We start from the raw sequence: 23,584 nt of genomic DNA on the forward strand, positions 1-23,584 counted from the left end.
CTATAGTGAGTATTTTTGAAGATATAAGCTGTAAATAGTCTCCTAATAAGGAATACATTTGAGCACTTGGTTGGGGTTTTTTTTTAACCATGGAAAAATAATCATTTTGTGAAACAGACCTTCGCTCTTCTTATGTGTCTGTGATATTGGCTGTGTTCTCATTTGGGAGGTGCTAATGGAAAACTCATGAGCATTCCTAACACAAAGAAAATATATTCATTGCAATTTTACTGGAACAATTCAAGCTGAGTAATAACTAATCCTCAGTTTTCCCAATATTTTAAAAATATATGATATACCAACTCTTTTGCTTGAGTTTCTAATCTAAGATGAGCAAAGGGGAACATTGGCACATCCAGAGGTGGTATTCAGCTTGTTCGGACCGCCTGCCACCGCCCTGGCTCTATGCTGTCCTATTTAGGCACATTTTTGAGGCCAGGCACATGCGCGACAGGCAAACGTGAGTAAAGCACATGCACAGAAGGCTAGGTGCAAGCGTAGAAGGAGCACGTGGGCCCATGAATCATGGCAAACCAGTGGTAAAAAAAAAAGTGAAACCCACCGTTGGGCGCATTGCAGTTGGAGTGTGTAGCCTATTCACAATTAAGTTTTAACTTTTAATTTAGAATTGCTATAAAAAATGAGGACTAGGGTAAGGAGAAATTAATGGAAAGTTTCTTAAACATCTTGAAAAATTGAGAAAATGGGTTAATATTTGGGTTAAATCATTTCATTTGACCATCCTTCCTGAAATGAGTTGTCTTTGTTTCTTGTCCTGCAGTGTTGCAGATCAGGCTGCCAAGGATAATCATCAGGTTGGGTATTCAAGTGACTAGTTTTTCATTTGGGGCTGTGTGGTTTTTCTCTTATAATCTGTTTTTAGCACAATGTGATATGCAGTTAACTTGCCAATGAAAATCCTTTTCTAAATGAAGGGTTCTCAAAGATACAAAGCTGTCTCTTTGTTAATGGAATTTGTAATTAGCAGGTGGGTGGGTGGATTATATCTGGTCCAGGATTTTCAAAGAAGGAAAAACTTATAAAGAACTTGTGATCTGACTTAACCATGATTGTTCCATACATTGCGATAAGGCGAAACCTAAACAATCTCTATTGTGACTTACTGCATCCTGAGAAAAAGCTTCAGAACATTCTAGCTGAATCACTGGAACTACCCAGTTGCTGTGGTTGTTATTTACATCAGTTATCCTTCAAGTTACTAGGGTGTTTTCCTAGGCTTAATATAGAGTGTGGTAGGAATCTATATTGCTCCACAATATTCCTACCACAACCTACCTCGGTATATTGTTGGACTACCATTCTCACACCATCTCTTAGCCCTCATAGCTGGAATTTATAGATATTGGCCTTTGGTGATTTCTGAAGACCCATGAAATTCCAGCCTGCCGTTGAAGAGTCTATTCTCCTAGTATTTACCTGTATTTATGAAGAGATAACATGGGCAGGTGATATACGTCATAACTCCTTGGAATAAGGGCATCATTAGTATCTGATCAATATGGTTGACTTTGGAAATGATGACTGAATTAACTTCAGGTACCATATTTTTGGAGTATAAGACCCACCTTTTTTCCTCAAAAAAGAGGCTAAAAATCTGGGTGCATCTTATACATCGAATACAGCATTTTTTTGCCTCCCAAAGCCGTGCCTCTTCACAAAAATGTCCATGCATACCCTTATGGAGGCTTTCAGAGAGCAGCTGGGGGATGGGGAGGGCAGAAATGAACAAAGAATAAGCTGTTTTTTGCCCCCCCAGCCCCCAGCAGCACTCTATAAGTCTCTGTAAGGCTATGCATGCAATTTTTTTTTGACAAAAAACAGCCCCATTTTTGCAAAAAATGTGCCGTTTTTTTGCTTGTTTTGTTCCCCCAAGAGCACTCTGCAAGCCCCCCGAAACTATTCATTCCTTTTATTTAAAAAAAGGTCCCGTTTCCATGAAAAACGGGCCGTTTTTGGTAGGTTTGCAGAGTGCAAAAACTTTTTTCCTCCTTTCCAAATGCTCTTTAGCTAGAGTGATTGATGAGAATTACAGTGATCAAATGCTGTGCCAGCAGAAACAAGGTGCTGCAGGTTGTCAGCGATTTCCTTCTCCAGCACATGGATAAATACACCTGGAAACATCTACCTATCTACCTACCTTCTCTCTCTCTCTCTCTCTCTCTCTCTCTCTCTCTCTCTCTCTCTCTCCCTCCCTCCCTCCCTCCCTCCCTCTCCCTCTCCCTCTCCCTCTCCCTCTCCCTCTCTCCCTACCTACCTACCTACCTACTCTCTCTCTCTCCCTCCCTACCTACTGTATTTCTCTCTCTATCCACCTACCTACTCTCTCCCTCTACCTACTTACTGTATTTCTCTCTCCCTCTCTATCCCTCTATCTACCTACCTACTTTTTTTTTTAAAAAAAATTGCCTCTTCAAAACCTTGGTGCGTCTTATACTCCGGTGCATCTTATACTCCGAAAAATATGGTACTTGCAATGAATGTCAACATTAGCAATATTTTTATTGCTTTTAAAATAATAATAGAAAAACAAAAACAAAATTAATACATTGTCAAAGAGAAAGTGCTTTAAAAAGAAAAAATGTAATAAAGTAAAAAAAAACCAGTATGATACATCATTTTAACAGTAAACAGTTATAATTTTATATATCAATGACTTCTGCAATGAATTTTGCATGCATGACATGGACAAAGTAAATCAGACAGTCTTGTGATTTTGGCTTCTCATGACGTTTCTAGTTTTATACAATTCAAAACCTCTTGTTGATTGCTGTTGGTTGCTTATACAATTTAGAACCTTTCTCTTGGTTGATCTGGCTCTCCATAGTATACAATAATTTACACCAGCACCACAGTTCAAAGGCATTGATTCTTCTTTGATCAGTTATTCTTAGTGTCCAACTCTCACACCCATACAAGAGATTTTGTATAATCATAAATGAGAGATGTTCATGAGGAAGCCAGTTTTTATGTTAAATAAGATATGGTAAAGTTTGTCTTCTTCTTCCTCCTCCTCTTCCTCCTCCTCTTCCTCCTCCTCCTCCTCCTCCTCCTCCTCCTCCTCTTCTTCTTTTTTTTCTTTTTTACAAAATAACCCTTAAACATAGGCACTCATAGACTGGCACAAATGACACGTTAGAATGAAAAAAAAAATGAGACCAGATGTGCTTTGAGTACTAGAACTGAGTTGGAATCAACGCTAGAATGGAAAAATTGCATACATAGGTTAGCTTCTGGATTTTTGAAACATTCAAAGACCTTAGGAAGTGCAAGGCCAAATTTGGCAGAGTCTGGTCTTTTCTTTGGAGCTGGAGAGACATGGAGGTTTTTTTCACTACTGTTTTTCTAGTTTCTGTTCTACTTGGAGCTGAGGGTGATGATCTTCCAAAGACTGGGGCTGACCTTCCAAATCTGTGAAATGTACTGCAACAGCATATGTTTAAAACTAGGATTTGGGAAGAGAAATCAGAGTATTATTATTATTATTATTATTCCCGATTCAGGGGCAAAGTGCCATTCCCTAGGAGAATTAAGCAGACTCCTAAGCCATGAAAGACCATCAAAATAGACAGATATCTTCCCTGTCCAAATGAGGTTTCTATTTGGGAAGTAATGAGTTGGTCCCTTCTGTTATGTTTGACTCACATTCATTTTTCATTACTAAAATGGTACTGATGCATCTCATTTTGAGTGCTCAGTTAATTTGTCACAGAAGATAACTGACTCTGCTAGCCATAAAATTTGTTTTATTGCCGATACATTTAAACACTTCTGATTAACTTTTATTGAGGTCATTTTATTAAATTTAATGCCTTGGATACCACATTGAGTAAAGAATTATCTGCTCCTGATTTCTGTGGGCACATTTAAATGTTAATAGAAGAGGAGAATGATAAGGACACCCCCTCAGTTTTGAAAAGCAGTACGCCACAATAAAATGGGACTTAGCAGCTTCTCCACTTAGATATTCCCCAGGCCTTTTGGATTCTACTTCCTGGGTTGTTAAATTCTATTCTCTTGGATTGTTAAATAAAACTACTGCATGGAAAAGAGACTTGTGACAGAAGCTAATAACCTTTTAAATGGTTCCTATGGTAGGCCTTAATCTACTCAAAAATATTTTTAAAATATAAGAAATAATGGCAGCAGGTGCTTTACTTTGGCAGTTATACATATTTGATGGTGATAGACAGCCCTAAAGGCTTCTTGGTAAAAAGTGACAGAAAAGAGATACTGATCTGTGGAGCTTTGAGACATCTGCGTTAAACACAGGAAATCAGGAGTCCAGGTAGTTCAAATGAATATATAGCAACAGCTTAAACCAGAAGTGTCAAACTCAAGGCCCGGGGGTTGGATTCGTCCCAGAGGGTACTTAGATCTGGCCTGTGGTCTAATTTCCTTAGGCGCTGGGAATAGCAAAACACTGGCCCGCGGTGCTTCTACCAGCAAAAACAGACCTTGGGAAGGCCACTGGCAGAGGATTATAGGAGGCCATCACAGACAAAAACCGAGCTCGAAAGCCCATTTTTGCTGGCAGAGCGCTCAGGCCACCACAAGGGTCCCCGACATGAGTGACATCGAGCTGGCCATGCCCAACCTGACCAAACTCACCCCAGTCCCCCAAAGTCAAACACAATGCTGATGCAGCCCTCAATGAAATTGAGTGTGACATCCCTGGCTTAAACTCTGTACAAGAATCTGAACTACTAACAGTCAAAGCAAATTGGCGGTAGGTAAGAGTCAAAAGAACTCAAGGTGGGCTGGACTTAGATCTCTTGTGGGCATGAAGGGACTTGAGACCGATGACACATTTGATCCCTCCTTCAGGCTCAGCCTGATCATCTCCTACAGCCTGGTTCAAAAACAATAGGACTTGAGGGAGGTCAGCATGCCAACAGCTAGGTGTCCTTTGCGCCTCCCTCTGTCAGCAATGTCATGACATTGCTATAAATAAAAGACCTTGCCTTTTTCCGTGGGCCTCTTCTCTGTCATACCTCAGTCAATTGTCATTCAAAGGCTGGGGAAGAAAATGTCTTCCGAATCAAGACAGACAGCCCTCTGAGATAAGAAAGGAGCAATTGCTTCTAGACTTCCTTTGGCATATGAAGAAAGGGACTGTCTTCCTTCATGCCATCACTGAGTAGCAAGCAGAGGCCAAGAAAAAAAATCTTTTTTTCCTTTCTTATCCTTTTTCAGCTGTAGGAGGGGAAGACTTTGGTGAACCCCTTAGGCCATATTTGGTGCAGGGCTATTGGGGGAGGAACAGTGGTGGGTTTCAATTTATTACACTGCCAGTTCGTTCATGCGTGCATGCGATGCTTCTGCGCATGTGCAGAAGCATCTGGGCAGGTGGGCGGAGCCTCCTAATACTGCCACTACCGATTTGCCCGATCCAAGGCGAACCGGTAGAAACCAACCTCTGGGGAGGAGGTCTCTGAATCACAAGTAATACATCTGAAAATAAATACACCAGATATTGGGGTTGAAAAAGTAGTAGTGGTAAGAAAGAGATATATGTTTTACTGCTCACAGTATTGCAAATTACATTACCTTTTCCTTAGGCCCAGATTAAACATGCAGATTTTCATTCCTCTTATTACAGGTTTCTATTTACGCCAAATTTATTTTGGGGCAATTTATTTCAGCATCAAGTAAAATGTTCTTTGTTTGGGAAGCAGGCTTTAAAGAGTCTTTTGGTCTTCTCATTGCACCTGGTGAAATTGAAGCTGGGAAGGAATGGCTCTTGAGGTAATCAGCCATAATTGGATTCCATCCCTGGGTGGTTTCTTGGGTTGTTTTTCTAGGAATATAAGCAGAAGTTCAGGTGTCCAGACTGGTTGATATAGGAGGCCTTACAGGTGAAAATGAAGGTAAACTGGTAATAAATCAGTAGAACCAGATGGCATTGATCCAACTTAATAAAGAACAAAAGAAGTAAAAGTAGCTGAATTGCTAACGATGTCTAATTTATTACTGAGAAAGCCAATATGCCAGAGTTCTGAAAAATGGTGGCTTGTAGTCTCTTGAGAAGAAATGTGCTAGGAAAAAATAGGCTGGTAGCCCTTGATTTGACTCGAGGGGAAGTAGCAGATAATTTTACAAAACTGAAACATGTTTATGTCTAAAAGGCATACCAGAGAAAGCGTGTGTATGATTCCATTTGAGGTTTTAAGAGGGATTTGGACATGGTACACAACAAGGAAAAAAAATCTTAAAATTATAGATAGCTTGGTTATATTAGTAGGAAGTGGATCAAGGAATCACTTTAGATATTATCTTGCTTCAGGAACTGAGAATTTGATATGTTTTTGGTGCAGTGTGTGTGTTTGGGTTTTAGACCGAAAATGAAAAAGAAATATTATATTGATGTCTTGTAAATCCCATGTGCATGTAAAATGACCTTGAATGCTTTTCTACCTGTCTGACACTAAATATTTAGTTTCCATTAAAAAAAAATCTTTTCTTAGTTTCTAATATCAAGGATGAAATTATATCATAGGCATATGGATATGTGAGTTGGCTTTTTAAAATTATTTTAGTCCATTCTTAAAATTAATCCGAAAGCAAGGATTATAGTTCTTTCCTCAACATAAACAATTCTGAAAATTCAGGTTTTGTGAGTCTGTAGATTATCATTATGGATGTAACCTCCTTGCTAGACTGCACATCGATCCTAATGCACCCTCCCCAGAGAGTGAAATGTGCAGCTTCTTGTACAGAATGAAATTAACTTCACTATTCTATCTGACGGGAGATTAAAAAAAAACAGAGGAAAAACTCCATGAAAACTTTGTACCCAAATGGAAAGAGGAGCTGAATCCTCTAGATTAGGGGTGTCAAACCCACGGCGACATGTGATATATTGTGACTTTCCCCCCCTCCCCTTTGCTAAACCGGGTGTGGGTGTGGCCAGCATCTGGCCGCGGACCACGAGTTTGACAGCCCTGCTCTAGTTGCTATGTCTGCATGCTACAAGACCAAGATGTAGGTAGGTGGGTAGTTAGATTTCTTCTTTCTGTATGTTGAGCTTTTAATTGCCAGAAAAGTGTCATTGGTTATGAGAGCCCTATCACTCTTGCATACCAAGCTGGATGGATGGCTACCAAGCAAAGAATCTCTGGAAGAGAGATAGTGGCTGTAGGATGAAAATAGGAGGCAGAAGCAGAGACCTGGAGATAGGTGTGGAACGTCCAGCTTCTCCTTGACTTAAACAGTTCATTTAGTGATCATTCAAGTTACAGTGGCACTGAAAAAGGTAACTTGCGATCGTTTTTTCATACTTCCAACATCCTCAAGGTCATGTGATCAGAATTCAGATGCTTGGCAAATAACCCATATTTATGATGGTTGCAGTGTCCTGGGGTCATGTGATCACCTTTTGTGACCTCCTGACAAGCAAAGTCGATGGGGAAGCCAGATTCACTTAACAACCGTGTTGCTATCTTAATAAGTGCAGTGATTCACTTAACAATTGTGGCAAGCAAAGTCACAAAAGGGGGCAAAACTAACTTAACAAACGTCTCACTTAGCAACATAAATTTTGGGCTCAGTTGTGGAGATAACTCATAAGGACTACCTGTACTTTGCAGGCTCAGCCATCCAGTACAATTGCGAACATATTTCTCAACATATTTCTTGCCCAAACCATTTCCAGGGGGAAAAAAATGCAGTTAAAATGAACATCAATTGAATGTGAATTGTAATAGGAATAATCCAGTTTCGTTGTGTTGGCAGGGATTTTGTCTGCTGGCTAAGTGCATTGACTTTGTACCATTGACTGAACTGTAGAATTGAAGCGTACTCATATTTCCCTTTATTCAATGTACAAGAGGATTGTACTTCCTCTTCCTAAGTACATCATGTAGACCTGTGATGGCGAAACTATGGAAACTACTCTGAGGGGTGTTAGGAGTGTCTTACCCCCACAATATTTTTCTCCAGAGAGTAAGTCTCCTATGTTCCAAGTTAGATTGAAATTGCTTGAGGTGTTCCAGAGTTATGCTGGAACACCCACACACCCATTTATATATACAAAATCATTTATAATGGCGACTTGATTTGATTTTGGGTGCACTTTAGAATGTGAGCTATGTTTTATTCTGGTTCATCAGAGCAACGGCAAAGATTTATTTGAGAAGACTTTGCCTATTCGAATCTTCATAGTTAGGAATAGCAATAGCAATAGCAGTTAGACTTATATACCGCTTCATAGGGCTTTCAGCCCTCTCTAAGCGGTTTACAGAGTCAGCATACATTGTCCCCACAGTCTGGATCCTCATTTCACCCACTTCGGAAGGATGGAAGGCTGAGTCAACCTTGAGCCGGTGAGATTTGAACCGCTGAACTGCAGATAAGAGTCAGCTGAAGTGGCCTGCAGTACTGCACCCTAACCACTGCGCCACCTCGGCTCTTTGCACCTCTTATTTGCCTCTGCCTTAATCTCCCTTGGCTCCAACCTCTTGAAACTGAGAAATATGTTTTGAGTTGCGAACAACCTTTGCAGCCACCAAGCAGAGAAATTAAATGCAGAAGCAGTTTTAATGTTCTAGATTATGTTATGCCAGATGTTTAATTTTTATTTAGGTTAGCATCCTACTTTGCTACTCATGTTAAGTGGTGTGGGAGGAAAAGAGAATACAAGGCACACTGATACTTGCAGATAAGCAAAAAGCTTCCCTTTGTGTGCCCAACACACATAAAAGATTGACCCTATTTATCATATTATAAGCCTGTCCGGTGAGTAGTGGTATAAATTGATTTTGAAAAATAAGTATTATTACAAAAAAATATGTTGAATGTTACACAAACAAAAAGTGTCCTCCTTACACTCACTCACTTCAGTTTTGTCCCTGATGGATTTTCTTGGTAGCTTTTATTTTATACTACCATCTAGTCCCCCCTCTGCTCTATTGATGCATTTTGGCAACTTTTGGCCTAACCTTTTCTGATACTATCTGCACATATCATAAATCAGAATGATCTGATTTCTGAAACCTAAATTTCTTTTATTTATTCAGCTAACTATTGTAATTATTCTGTATTCAGTGATAGCAAAGAGATCACTTTCTCTGTTGAGAGAGTATCATGATAACACCATAACCCTGTTCCCCCTTAACTAATATACTACCCCATAGCCAGTGGTGATATTCGATTTGTTTTTACTACCGGTTCTGTGGCCGTGGCTTCGTGGGTGTGGCAGGGGAAGGATGCTGCAAAATCTCCATTCCCACCCCACTCTGGAGCTAGCCAGAGGTGGTATTTGCCGGGTCTTCAAACTACTCACAATTTCCACTACCGGTTCTCCAGAACCCGTTAGAACCTGCTGGATTTCACCCCTGCCCATAGCGCTTTACAGCACTTTCCTGGGCGGGAAGGGAGGGAGAGAAGGTTACAATGTAGAAACATTATTTGTATATTGTCCCCAACAATCTGGATCCTCATTTTACTGACCTCAAAAGGATGGAAGGCTGACTCCACTGTTCCCTCTAAGGTGCGCGCGTGCGCGGCCGCGCACGTCGCTAGAAACCTCTGCGCAGAGCTTTCTAACTGCCGCGCAGAGCTTTCTACCAAAGCAAACGTGGGGAAGTCCTTTGCAGGCAGCTAGAACTGGCCGCCTGCAAAGGACCTCCCCAGACTTGTTTTGATGAGCCGCCAGTCCTCTTGCTTCTTCTCCTTCACCAGCAAAGCTCCCGCAGTGGTGCCTCTCTCTCCACACGGAGCACCTGAGCTGGCCCCCGCATTATCCCTCCCCCTTCCTCCTCTGCCATGCTTTTGAGGCCGCGGGAGCTAGTAGGAAAGCGGCGGAGGTGGAGGCGATGGCAGGGATAACCCAGAGCCCAGCTGAGGTGCTCCGAGCGGAGAGGGAGGCACCACCGCCGCTGCTTTGCCGGTGAAGGAGAAGGAGCAAGAGGACTGGCGGCTTTGAAATGGTCCCGCCGGCTGCAGATTTGATTCAGCGTAAGCAGGGGCCGAACACATGCTGAGCTGACTTTGCGCAGTGAGGCGGAGTAATTCAACCCCCCCAAAGAACACGTGTCTGTCTGTGTGTGTGTGTGTGTGTGTGTGTGTGTGTGTGAGAGAGAGAGAGAGAGAGAGAGAGTTGGATCGAAATTGGTGGCCAAAGGAGTGGAGGGAGGGAGAGAAGGAAGGAAGGAAGGAAGGAAGGAAGGAAGGAAGGAAGGAAGGAAGGAAGGAAGGAAGGAAGGAAGGAAGGAAGGAAGGAAGGAAGGAAGCCCTGCCCCCTGTGAAAAAAACTGAAGATGGAGCAGTGAATGAATAAGCCATAAAAGCAACAAACAGTTAATGCGTAAGTAAGCTGAGGAGGAAGTTCTTAACTATGGAGCAATATTAGAAAGAAATATAAAAAGCTCAATATGCCAAAACACTTATTTTAGTCTTCATTTAATTACTTGTATTGTAGTCTGATGTAAGATCTTTTTAAAGTTAACGTTAGTTAGAAAAGATAGGGTACAAAACTTAAATAATAATAAAAATTCTACATTCATTTTGAAAAATAAATGCAATACTTGATTAATTTCATATCTTTATTTAAAATAGTTTTGGCATGGCATATCATTTTATTGACTCAGTTGGAAATGATGTGGGTGTTGTATCTGATTCTGAGGCATATATATTCTTAAGTAACATAACATATAGCATATTGTCCAAACTTGCTAGACTATTTAATTGATCTTATTACTTTAAAGGGGGAGAGTTTCATGATAAATTATTTTATTACATTTATGTTGTATTTATATATTATATTTATTACATTTATATTCCACATTATATATTTGTATTGTTATTTTAGTGTTTATTGTCAATTTTGATAGATATATTGATATATCAATACTGATTTTAATCATACTAAATAACAATTACTGCTATTATTTATCAGCATTAAATATTTACATTTTTAATATCGAGTTAGTCATATTTTAGAATAATAGGATTATCTTTTAATAGGATAATTGGCAAAATCTAATTCAAATGTGATGGGTTGCATTCCAAAGGAATGTGAGAGGACAGGTTGCCTGCAAAATGCCAGGACCCAGGACCTGTTGGTGCCATGTCTCTCTCTAGCCAGTCTAATGATCTAAAAGCTGAGCAGAAGTCTTTTTTTTTTCAGGGTGAGCAGAAAAGTATAGTGTTTGAGTAGCACATTTTCATGCCTGGCATTCATCAGGCTGAAACCTCGCTCACAATTGGTGCTTGGCGCTTGGAATGTTGCGCAAATGTCCAGCAGACGAGACAGAAGTTCAAACTGTTGCTCTCTTAGGTGCTCAGGCATGAAACTGTGCCGCTCAAACACTATACTTTTCCGCTCACCCTGAAAAAAAATTAGAGGGAACATTGGCTGACTCAACCTTGAGCTCCATCAGGATCGAACTCCAGGCTGTGGGCAGAGTTTACCTTCAATACTGCAATTTAACCCCTGCACCATCAGGGCTGACTTACTGGTGGCACAGCAAGTCATCCTCACACTGCTAGAGATAAGAGCTACGATTTGAGGGAATATGGAATCCCCACCCACTTCTAGGAAGTGCTTATTATCCTATGAATTCTTGAATCAGGCTTCCTGACATTACTAGCCATTGTCCCATCAGCTAAGCAGACAGTAAGAGGCACCAGCAGCCAATTGATTTTTGGGACATGTATCCTCTGTTGTCTGGGTTTGGCAGTAAGTTCAGGTTTAGATGTTTCTATAATATGACCAACATGGTAAAGTTATCCCTCTTCATAATTGAGCAATTTAGGACTTGTTAAATCTCCAGGACATAGATTTACTTTCTTGATGTTTCCATTGTACATGGAAACCCCATCACCAATTGAGCCTGCTGTGGAAACAGTGTCACTGGTCTGGATGTACCTATTTTCAGCTTAATAACTCACCTCTTCTAAAGAAAACCGGTTAACTGAAAATGTCTTACATGTTCTTCGCTGATTTAAAATTTCTCTGAACTGCTTGTCATGTACAATATCTGAGAAGGAAAAAGGGAAAGACTAAGATCAGGCAAAGAGTTTGCACCTAACTCTCTATTCATTAAGCCGAGGTAGGCATGCCCAAATTGGCTTCTCATCATATTCCACTCCTTTTTCAAAAGAGTTCAGAGTATCTTTCATTGGACTATTCCCTGCTGTTCACACAACCACTCTTTTAACATAGTATAGTCAGTGCATGAGGGCAAGCAGAGAAAAATTCAAAGCTCAGCAGGGAAATTGAGCTCAGGGTTTTTCAGGCTCTTCCACAACACTCAAATCAGACTCATCACTACTTGGGAAATAGATGGTGCTGTGAAATAATACTGGCCAGATTTACGGCTTGAGAGTGGGCATGGTGCTCTTATGGGACTTGAACTGCAAAAGGCTAGTGCAGTCATGAAATTGATCCAAATGACAGCTCAAAAAAGGCACAGCTAAGAGACTGCAATGATGTTGCTTTTGTCTTTGAAGCATAGGACTTTACAACAAACCGAAGAGGTGAATTATGTCCACATATACTTGTGTATAGTATAGGTATCCCTTAATTCACAACCATTGGGGTTCAGTGTAAAGATGAAAGAAGAATGTTGAGCAATAAGCCTTAGACTTGCCAATGAAGGGCTGTCCAACTTTGGCAAGTTTAAGACTTGTGAACTCCAGCTCTCAGAATTCTTGAGATGTCTCGTTGGAACATCTGAAAGACCAAGTTGTGGATAGATCTTCCTGGGAGAAAAAAGAATCTGTGCAGTCATTAAGGATTAATACAAACTGAATGATAGTATTGATGCGAGTGAAGAAGAAAAGTGCAAAAGTTGGCTTGAAACTCAACATTAAGAAAACTAAGATCATGGCAACCAGCCCTTTCAATTCCTGGCAAATAGATGGGGAAGAAATGGAGGTAGCGACAGATTTTATTTTCCTGGGCTCTAAGATCACCGCAGATGGGGAGTACAGCCAAGAAATTAAAAGACACTTGCTCCTGGGGTGAAAAGCTATGGCAGATTTAGACAGCATACTAAAAAGCAGAGACATCACCCTGCCAACAAAAGTGTGTATAGTCAAGGCTATGGTTTTCCCAGTTGCAATGTATGGCTGTGAAGGTTGGACCATAAGGAAGGCTGAGCGCCTTTGAACTAAGGTGCTGGAGAAGACTCCTGCAAGTCCCTGGGGGTGCAAGATGATCAAACCGGTCAGTCCTAGAAGAGATCAACCCTGACTGCTCTTTAGAAGGCCAGAACTTGAAGATGAAACTCAAAAACTTTCACTACCTAATGAGAAGGAAGGATTCACTGGAGAAGAGCCTAAATGCTGGGAAAGATTGAGGGCAAAAGAAGAAGGGGACAACAGAGAATGAGGTGGCTGGATGGAGTCACTGAAGCAGTAGGCGTGAGCTTAAATGGACTCCAGAGGATGGTAGAGAGCAGGAAGGCCTGGAGGAACATTGTCCATGGGGTCACAATGGGTTGGACACGACTTCGCAACTGACAACAACCAACTGAATGTCACATCATCATCATGAATTCCTATCCAGGAGTGATTGATAACATTTGGCATGTTGAAATCAGGGTCACATTTTGATTTTTTTTAACAGGTGTCCTAAGCTATTTAGACAACAATATCAAGGGTGTTTCTTGAGATAACAAATGCATTGTACCGCAGCTTGATGTTTTTCTTGTTTTCTAATCTTCAGGTGAGTGCCAAGTCTGTGTGGACATAGTTCTTCTCTTAACTCTGTTGCAAATTTCTATGCTTGAAAGACAGAAGCAACATCCTTGCTGTCTTCTGGATCAATTTCATTTTTACTTTCTGGGAGTATTAAACTGTTGACGGTCTTCCATAACAGGAAGAATCACTCTCAGTTTAAGTAAAGGATTTTGTTTGAACAGGCTAAAGTGAAAGCTTGCTTTGCAGTATTAATGATCAAAGGTAGCAAAACATGTGCTTTTGTCAATATTTGGCAAATTAAATTAAGGCAGATAAATCTTGCGCTCCTCCAAAATGTTATGTTTTTTTCTGGATAGAAGTCTCAGTGGCTTTTGGCTTTTTGTGGAATATGTATAGCTACCATTTCAAGTAGATCTGGTAAGCTGCCATCTCATAACCCGTGTTTAGAAGTCAGATCTTACGGGTTCCCAGGAGATTATGGGATGCATGTTTCCAGTTATGTATTAAAATCTTATCAAGTGTTCTAAACGAAATGTGTCTCTTTATTCCCATTTTGGTTATAACATTTTGTAATTTGATGTGGAATATTTGCAAGTTGTTGTTGAAGATAGTAGCCTGCAATTCTGAACAAACTTAGTGGAGGCAGGATAATAGAGTTGGCAAACCAGGTTTTAGCTTTATTTTTTGGGGGGGGGGGAGAGAAGTAGTAAGCGATTATTTTTTTTAGAGTTATTTATATATAAAAATATTTTTCTGTCCGAAGTTGGAGTAATGTTGCAAGCTTAACAACTTGTGGTCATTTTAGAAAAAAGTTCCTTGAAAAGGTATAATAATTAGAAGCTGTCCTATTATTTTGGCAGATTGTAGGAGAGTCGCTGCTTTGCTTAATTTTGTTGCTGTTGATATCAATAGGATGGAGTTAATTCCTGCAGGACGGTGCTCTGGCACATTTTAAAACACACATAGAGCTAAAAATACCCCCATAAAAAAACTATACTATGAAATACGTAGTATGCTTCATTTGTCTATTATTTTGAAAATAATAGTGGTAGCTTTATCTTTATCATGAGATGTAGTGTTATTAAACCGCAGCCAGTCATAGTTCTGTGATAAATAGGGATGCTTGAGGATTTAATCCAATCCACAATTCAAATCAAGCCAAGCTCATCTGCACCCTTAGACAAATCTATGGATGGGAACTCAATAATCGTTTGGATTTTATGCGTCTCCAAATTTTGTGATGCAATTTTTGGCATGGAAAATCTACTAAAGAGTGTACAAAATACACATTTAGAGTAAAATATGCTTAGAAATGTGTACTTTGAGATAAAATATATTTAGAAATGCGTAATTTGTGGTTACAAATGCTAAATGCCTCTTTTTTATGAGGATTGGAAGAAAATGAGAGATGAACACAGAAAAATGGGACCATGTGTAGAAACTGAGAAAAATGGAACTAGTCTGATCAGTTCATATGTTACCCAAATGATTGTTTACCCAAATGATTGTTATTGTTCCCTAATAAATAAAAAGTATTAAGGCCTGTCTTAATTAGTGTTTGGATGACAGGCCAACCGTAAATGGTTAGCCATGAATGTGATTCCAAATAAAAGCCATAAACAGAACACACCATGGGTTTTTTCTCTTGTTCTAGCCAGAATATTATTTCTCACCTATTTGGCTAACATAGCAAATTCAAAAAAATGGATTGGTGGATTGCATCAAGACCACCATGAAGGAGAATAATCTTAGATGCATTCACAACTAGATATAATCAAGGTTTGTAATCTATACATAGATGGCATGCAAAAAGATTTCTGACCTTCTCTCTAAAGAGACCCTTCCTCTCTTTCTCTTCCTCCTTCCCTTCTTTCTCCTCCTCCTGCATTAAAAGGTAAAAATTTCTCCTTTCCAGTCATATCCAACTCCATGGGACGGTGCTCATCTCCGTTTTTTAGCTGACAGGGTCAGCGATGTCTGAAGATATTTGTATAGTCATGTGGTCAGTGTGATAATATACTGAGGCACATGGAGCGCTGTTCCTTTCCCACCAAAGTGATACTTATTTATCTACTTGCATTTGCATGCTTTTGAGCTGCTAGGTGGGCAGAAACAAAGGCAAATAAAGGGAACTCGGCCCATCACACAGCACTCAGTTTTCAAACCCAGGCTGTCAGCATGCCAGCGGCATTTTTAGATGCATGTCAGTATCTTTAACTGCTAAGCCATCGGGCCCCACCTCTGTTAAAATTGTAACACAAATATAATAACAGACCTGGAGGAAGCAATGTGTTAGGACAGTTGTACGGGATTTTAAAGGTATCTAGAAGCTTGACACAAAAAGAAAGACGGCCTTTCTTCTAAGTTTGAAGCTCTGGTGATAATTTCCGGGTAACCCGAATAAAAATGTGTGGACCTCAGTTTGACAAATTGCCCAGAATACTATAGCACTAGTTAGGAATTTGAAATCTGGCACATTCAGAACACTAGCCTTCTAAAATATCTGTTAGCCTGTGGTGTCTCAGAGGCATATTAATCATCTGTGAGGTGCTGAGAGGCTAAGCCATGGATAAAAAAATATATATTTCTTACCATTACCACATCCTTTGACTAAAATAAATAGCCAAGTAAACTATGGCCGTTTGAAAATTTTCAAAACATATCCTCCTCCCTTCTCCCCATTTTTATAAGAACAAATTCTTATAAGAGATAGTTACCGTATGTTTGGAGTATAAGACACCCCCCCAAAAGAGGCTGAAAATTTGGGTGCGTCTTATACTTTGAATGTAGCTTTTTCAAAGCTTTTTTTCAGTCCTAATGAGTCGCTAACGAGTGAAGCGATCTTCCATACTTTGGCTGCTTTTGTCATTGCTTCTCCTTCCGATGATCAGCTGTGCTTTAAAAGCTGTTTTTCAGCCCTAATGAGTCGCTAACGAATGAAGCGATCTTCCATGCTTTGCCTGCTTCTCTCTTAAACGATCAGCTGTGCTTTAGAAGCTGTTTTTATCCCCAACTTGGGGATAAAAGTCCGTGCACGAGCGCTCAAACCCAGCAAACCTGTATGCTGAAGCTAAGGTGCGTCTTATACTCTGGTGCATCTTATACTCCAAAAATATGGTTATTGTATTTGGTATGGTTTGTAGCCAGGATAATTGGAACAATAATCTAAACGTATAGGGAATGAACCATTTTTCATGGTTCTCCTTATATACCAGTGGAATGCATTTTTCTGAACTCAGTGAAGCCTATTTTGTAAGTAGGCATATACCGTATGTATAGTGGTGTATTAAACTTTTAAGGCTGCAGCTGTGGGACTTTACATATAAGTAAATTCCACTAACCCAAGTTTTGCTTTTGAGGAATAGTACTCTAAATGTGCCAAATGATATTATAAATTGTGTTTTTTCAACTGGTGAAGCAAAACAGTAATATATTTGCTTATTTATTTACTTGATTTATATCAAACTTTCTGTTCAACCACAGTCGCAAATTAAATTAGGATTGAAATACCTGTTATGTATATTTCACTTGTACACAGAATATCAACTTTTCCTTTGAAAAATCCCAAGAGATAGGAGCCCCACTACTTCCATGTTCCCAGAAATTTTTAATCTGTATACCAGTGAGGGAGTGCTATATTATCCCATGGCTTGATCCAATTCCCTTATTTATTGTAATGTCAGAATTAGGTATCCTTCTCTGCTCTTAGCTTGTAAATTCTAAAATTGAAGGATCAAATCTGGAGAAAATGTGGGTCTGCAGGCCACTCTCAAAATGAATTAAACAGCTAACAAAAAACCACCCTTGATTTCCCCTTCCAGTTTTATTATTTTGTTAAATGCCTTCTTTTTTTTTCTTCCTAAAGTTTTCCCGTCCAGTGGTATCTTAGTATTCAAATGCTTTGAAACTTATTGAATTTGATATTCAACACATTTTGGTGTGAAAATTTTGCCCCAGTACTCATCGTTTGTTTAATACTCAACGCATAAGCTAGAACCTGTCGATGTTGACTGCCTTGTGACTCACTACATTATTCCTTCTGGGGAAAAAATGTTTGGTACTTAACATTTTTGGTACTCATTGTGCCTCCTAGAACCTATTTAGAATGAGTACCAAGATACCACTCTATGTGCAGGGTCGTCCTCCCCCCTTTTTTTACAAATACTTTTACAAGTATTGGTTCATTGGTTGGCCCAAAGTCACCCAGATAGATTTCATGCCCAAGGTGGAACTAGAATTCACAATCTCCTGCTTTCTAGCTTGGTACCTTAACCATTAGAACAAACTGGCTCTCTTGTGAAATACTGTATGTAAAATATAAATTAAATCAATAGTGTAAAAGAACTTTCTAGTTCTCCATGCTGCTTTGTAAACGTTTTCTTTCATTATAAGCCTACAAATGCAGTTAACTTTCTGCATATTTTACAACACAAAAAATATTGTATTGATTTGTACTCTGGAAATAGTTAACAATAATTCAATTAGCTTTTTGGAAGCTTACGTGTGTATATGTGTATGCAAAGATTATATAAAAATGTATTAATTGTCTCCATTCTGTGTCTGGATCTTGTTTATGTCAGCAAGAAGCTGATGGCCTGTGCCACACATTCTTGTTTCTGCTATAAACTTATTTATTTAAATGATAAAAGGACATTCCACTTTGAAAGAAGACTCAGAAACCATTGGAGAAAGAACTGAGTCAGAATAATGAAATTTGCTCCATTCCATTCAAGGCATGTTGTCGAATGTAAAGCCAACAAATTTGCCTGAAGGAGAAGATCACACATTTTTTTTTTCTTCCCACCCTGCTGCTTTTTATAAGGATGCCATAGAACATGGATCAAGATACTTACCAACTATCCTGAGTTTTAAGTCAGCATCCGGGTTGGGAAAAAGTAGAAATATAGCATTGGGAAAATAGTTAAGGTTCAAATCCTTTTTCAGTAAAGGAGAATATTTGTAGCTCGAGGTTGAAACACGAGGGTCCTTGGTGCTCTCTGAGCTTGCAGACGTTACATTACCCAAACTAGGTAACATCATCAGTGCTGTTAGGCAATGAAATATCTGCAAGAGAACAACAAGCTCAGAGAGCACCAAGGATCCCTCAAATCTTTTTCCATATACAGTAGCATTGGTCCATTTGTTGTTACTTCTTCACATTATTTCAGTCCTTTAAAGATAAATCAGATTGATGGTCTGCATATTGTTTTGAAATAAATTTTCTCAGTAGTATAAGGAACCTATTGTCAGGGTTCCAAGTAACACCCCTAACGAAAGAAGATTCCAAGACTTGAGTTTCCTCAAAGTTCCATTTTATTAGAGATGTCATATTGGCACATCTGGGAAAACCCAAATCTGAAAGCTTCCAGGTTTTCCCCACCCAATTGAAAGTTCAAGTCCCTGCCCAGCACCCACAAGTCCATCACATGGTCCAATCAGGCACTGTCCAAAACTAGAGATAGATGCCTCCCAGTCACACCACTCCAGATGTAGGGCAAGATGTCCTTGACTCTCTGAGAAAGAAATGTTATCTAGACTGTATGCTGTAACTCCCATACTATATATCTCCCATACTAGACTATGTATCTCCCATACTCCGTCTCCCAGCCTGAGGAGACGGAGACTCCGCCAGACGGGAAATCCCTCCCAGTTCTGAGGAGAAAAATAGCATACATATAATGTCCCTCCCATTTCCACACAACATAAAGTGTGGCGGGCCTGAAGGCCCAATGCAGAAGATGGCTTCCAGGCCTGACACCTATTTTGAAACTGAGATCCTCTTTCTCCCCCAAAGAACATAAAAGTTTAATGCAGTGCTATCATACAGGTTTATTGCAAGATGTATTTAGGTAATATGTATGTATGAACCAGGGGTGGGTTCCTGCCAGTTCTAACCTCTTCTATAGAAGACAAATCTACAGTGCCATTTAGAACCGGTTCCAGCTCCCTCCCCACGCCCATCCGCACATCATCAAGATGAAGAGCGAGAGGAGGAATTCTGGGAGTTGAAGTCCACAAGTCTTAAAGCTGTCAAGTTTGAACACCCCTGGTTTTTTTTTTCCTAAAGGGTTAGGGGTGCAAGGGTCTTGTAACTTGACAGCTTTAAGACTTGCAGGCTTCAAATGCCAGAGTTCCTGAGCCAACATGACTGGAGGAGGAATTCTGGGAGTTGAAGTCCACAAGTCTTAAAGCTGTCAAGTTTGAACACCGCTGGATTTTTTTTCTAAAGGGTTAGGGGTGCAAGGGTCTTGTAACTTGACAGCTTTAAGGCTTGCAGGCTTCAAATGCCAGAGTTCCTGAGCCAACATGACTGGAAGAGGAATTCTGGGAGTTGAAGTCCACAAGTCTTAAAGCTGTCAAGTTTGAACACCCCTGGGTTTTTTTTTTCTAAAGGGTTAGGGGTGCAAGGGTCTTGTAACTTGACAGCTTTAAGATTTGCGTGCTTCAAATGCCAGAGTTTCTGAGACAGCATTTTGGTTGCTAAGCAATAGCATTGTTAAGTGAGTTTCACCACATTTTGCAAGTTGGCCATGCCCACCCATTCACATGGCCAGCAAGCCACTCCCACAAAGCAGGCCATATCTACAGAAGAGGTTCTAAAAAAATTTGAAACCCACCACTGGTATGAACAACTCTTGTAATAAGTAGCAAGCTACCAAATGCATCTTTCTGCCCAATCTAGGACACAGTAGCCCCAACTAAATAGGCCTTTTGTGCAATACAGCAAGCTTCTTTTGTTCACTTTAGAAAGCATACTATAATTACATGTTATCTGCATTATAGTAGTTTGAAATGGGCAGTAAGCATGAGCAATAATAGAGGTCATTTAAGCACAATTTCACTTTGGAAGGAATTATAACTGCAATCAGTAGCTGTATCCAAATGTGATTTCCTAAATAATCAGTTGTTTTATTAACGGTTGTTGGGAAAGACTGATTTAAAGTGGCAGATCGGGGGGGGGCCCTGCTGTTGCAAAGACCAAGTGATAAATGTTGTCTTGGGGGAAAAAAATAAGAATTAATCTTTTTTTTTTCTGGAGGAACCAGGACAGATTGGGCTAGGCTAAAACAGCTGCAAACTAATGAGGAAGGATGAAAACAGTGAAAATGTGGGTTATGTTTTACAGAACCTCGCTGTAGATCTTACAATTTTATATTGTAAATGGTTAAGAGAGACATGAAATTGTAGTGTTGAGGGACTCCCAACATCTTTGAGAGACAAATTCTGCTAACCATAATCCTTTCATAAAATTGTTGATATATCTACCTCAGTTTTGTTTCAGAGAGGGCAGAACAACACAGGAAGATCAGCTGTACTTGACACGTAACCAAAAGAAAAGATTTAGCCAAATTTAACATTCTAATAACATACACATACCCAAAAGGAAAAAAAAAAGTCAATATACTAGGAACACTAGGAGCATGTCATATATTAGACTTTATGATTTTAAGTTGAAGTAACGGTGTGTATAGTGTGGCTGGATTTTTACATACTAACTTTGTGAAACCCCGGAGAACAAGTCAAGTCCCATGTTACTGGAGGAGAGGATGTTATGTTTGTTAAAAATCAATAATAGGGAGGAGAAAGGATCCAGGGAACTATTGACAAATGATTTTGGCATCAATATTTAAGAAATGTGAGAGAGACTGCAAAGCAATTGATCAGTAACCATTCTGAAAACAAAGCAAAGCATTTGACAAAAGTACTTTCTGGCATTCTGATTAACAAGCTAGTTACACGGTTGGATAGCATGAGAACCTAATAGTTACTTAGCTGGATTTAAAATCATATTTATATTCAAAGTGTCAGTACAAATAGTTCAGACTAAAACAAATTATTGAGGGGCAAACAATTCAATTCTGGTTCTTGCACTGTTCAACGTTTTACAAGAGATTTGAATGAAAAGATGAAGGGGATACTTATTGAATTTGCAGATGACACATAATTGGATGAGGCAAATGCCTTAGAAGATTAATATTACACTCAAGGCAATCTTAACCAGCCTTGATAGTTTAGAGAATTGGTATAGTATTTAAAAGAAATAGTTACTAAGTTCACTGAGAAATAACGGATGTACAGATGCAGAATAGGGAATATTTAGCTCGGTAATAGTATTGGTGGAAAAGTCATATTTGAACAGTTGAATGGACCAGCCCAACCTTCCAGTTCTTCAGGCAATGGGAGTAACTGCCTTATTCAAAGGTTGTATAATAATCTTCCCATCAACTCTGGCAATGGACTTTCCTGAAACAAGTAGACATTGTTTCTCTTTACCTGTTGCCTTTACCTGAACATACCAGAGAACCTGGGACCTCCTGCAGGTAATGTTTTGCCTGCTTCCCTAATCCCTCCTTTTTAGAATCACAAGTTTTAAAACTAGAATCTATCGTGATTGTCTCTCCAAATTAAGCCAAGTAGACATCCTGAGAGCCACTTGAACATCTGGAAAGGTTTTGCCTTCAAAGAATTCAAGAATGACTAGAAGGTCTCTGCTTCATGTGTCTGCCCTTTGAAACCTCAAGAGGGTTCCACAGTTCCAAATAGGAGAGCAGATTCTCCTAGCCTTGTTTCACTACTAGGGCATCCTTCAGAAATGGCTGAGATTCAGATGTAAACTTATTCTACAAAATGCTTAATTGTCCCTCTCTTTCTCTCTCCTCTCCAGTTCAATATCAAATGGAAATGATGCGTAGTCTTCGCCATGTCAATATTGACCATCTCCATGTCGGCTGGTATCAGTCCACGTACTACGGCTCCTTTGTTACCCGTGCTCTCCTGGATTCCCAGTTCAGTTACCAGCACGCCATCGAGGAATCTGTCGTTCTCATTTACGGTGAGCATATTTGGCTTTCTGTATGATTCTTTCCATCACCACCACCACCACCACCAACCAACACCCCGATCCCTCAATATTATTATATACATCGCCTATGAGCTCCCTGCCTCAAGAGCTGCCTTGGCAGACCTTTGGCAAGTAAATACCAACTCTGTGTCTGCAGCAGCCTCAGCAAGCAGCAAAGTCTAGACAGAGTTTCCTTCTTTTTGTTTATTTTTCTTGCTATCAGAGCCCTGATGTGTATGTTTTGGAATGCCAGAGGAGCTGCTTCATTTTTATTCCTCCCAATTCCCATCCCTAGTGGAAGGGGCTAGTGGAACTACACCAGATGTCTTAACAAGCCCAGCTTGCTGGAACGTCTGGCTCCGCATAAGACTGACCAATCCTAAAGCAGATTGCCAAGTATTTCTCTTCTCTCTTCCCCCCCTCCCCTTCCCAATTTTTATGCATCTGATAGAAGCATACAAAACCTGAACTGTTTCGTTCCACGAAGATTTTTCCCCCCACCCTCTTTTCTGCTGATTTTTTTTTCTAACGGCGTTTCCTCAGCTCTCCAAGCCAGATGTTCTGCGCTGTATCAGAACCGTAGGCAATTTAACAGCTTTATAGCTGTCCCCTCCCTGAACACTCACAGTTTTGCCATATCTGGCAAGCTCACATATAGTTTCCAGCTGAGAAGTAAATGTAACGTCCTGAGTGTCTGTCAGAAAAAATACTAATGAATGCGATCAATCTTACAAGCTGCCCCTAAATTGTTTCAGTATGTTAACAATTGGATTACAGTAAAGAACAAGTTGTTAAAGTATATACTTATTCTGGCTTGAAATATTGCATCATCAGGTCCTGATGAGTTTTCCACTTGTTTCACTCTATTTGGGTTTTCATTTTATCACACTGATCGGTAAAGGTTTTTTTTTTCCCCCCCGGGTTTGGTTTTAGACAACCAAAAACAAATATATATTTTTTATTATTATTTTTTAAAAAAAATGTTCTTTGGCAAGTTTGTCTCAGCTGTTATCTCATCACCTTTGTCCTAGAGACTACATAGGTTTTTCTTTTTAAAATGCATAACTTTTTCCATCT

General features: G+C 39.8%; 1 protein-coding gene across 1 annotated transcript in view; it reads left to right on the top strand.

Annotated features, from left to right (window-relative positions):
- Nucleotides 1-23,584, top strand: part of EIF3H (eukaryotic translation initiation factor 3 subunit H) — an 82,144-nt gene that overhangs the window by 34,991 nt on the left and 23,569 nt on the right. The window contains exon 3 of the mRNA XM_087706762.1: nt 22,331-22,498. Within this exon, the coding sequence (XP_087562888.1) occupies nt 22,331-22,498 (168 nt within the window). The remainder of the gene's footprint in view (nt 1-22,330; nt 22,499-23,584) is intronic.

The sequence above is a fragment of the Thamnophis sirtalis genome, unplaced genomic scaffold (assembly GCF_051295495.1).
Source record: "Thamnophis sirtalis isolate CommonGarterSnake01/CBP01778 unplaced genomic scaffold, rThaSir2_p1.2 scaffold_2, whole genome shotgun sequence".
In the NCBI taxonomy this organism is placed as follows: Eukaryota; Metazoa; Chordata; class Lepidosauria; order Squamata; family Natricidae; genus Thamnophis; species Thamnophis sirtalis.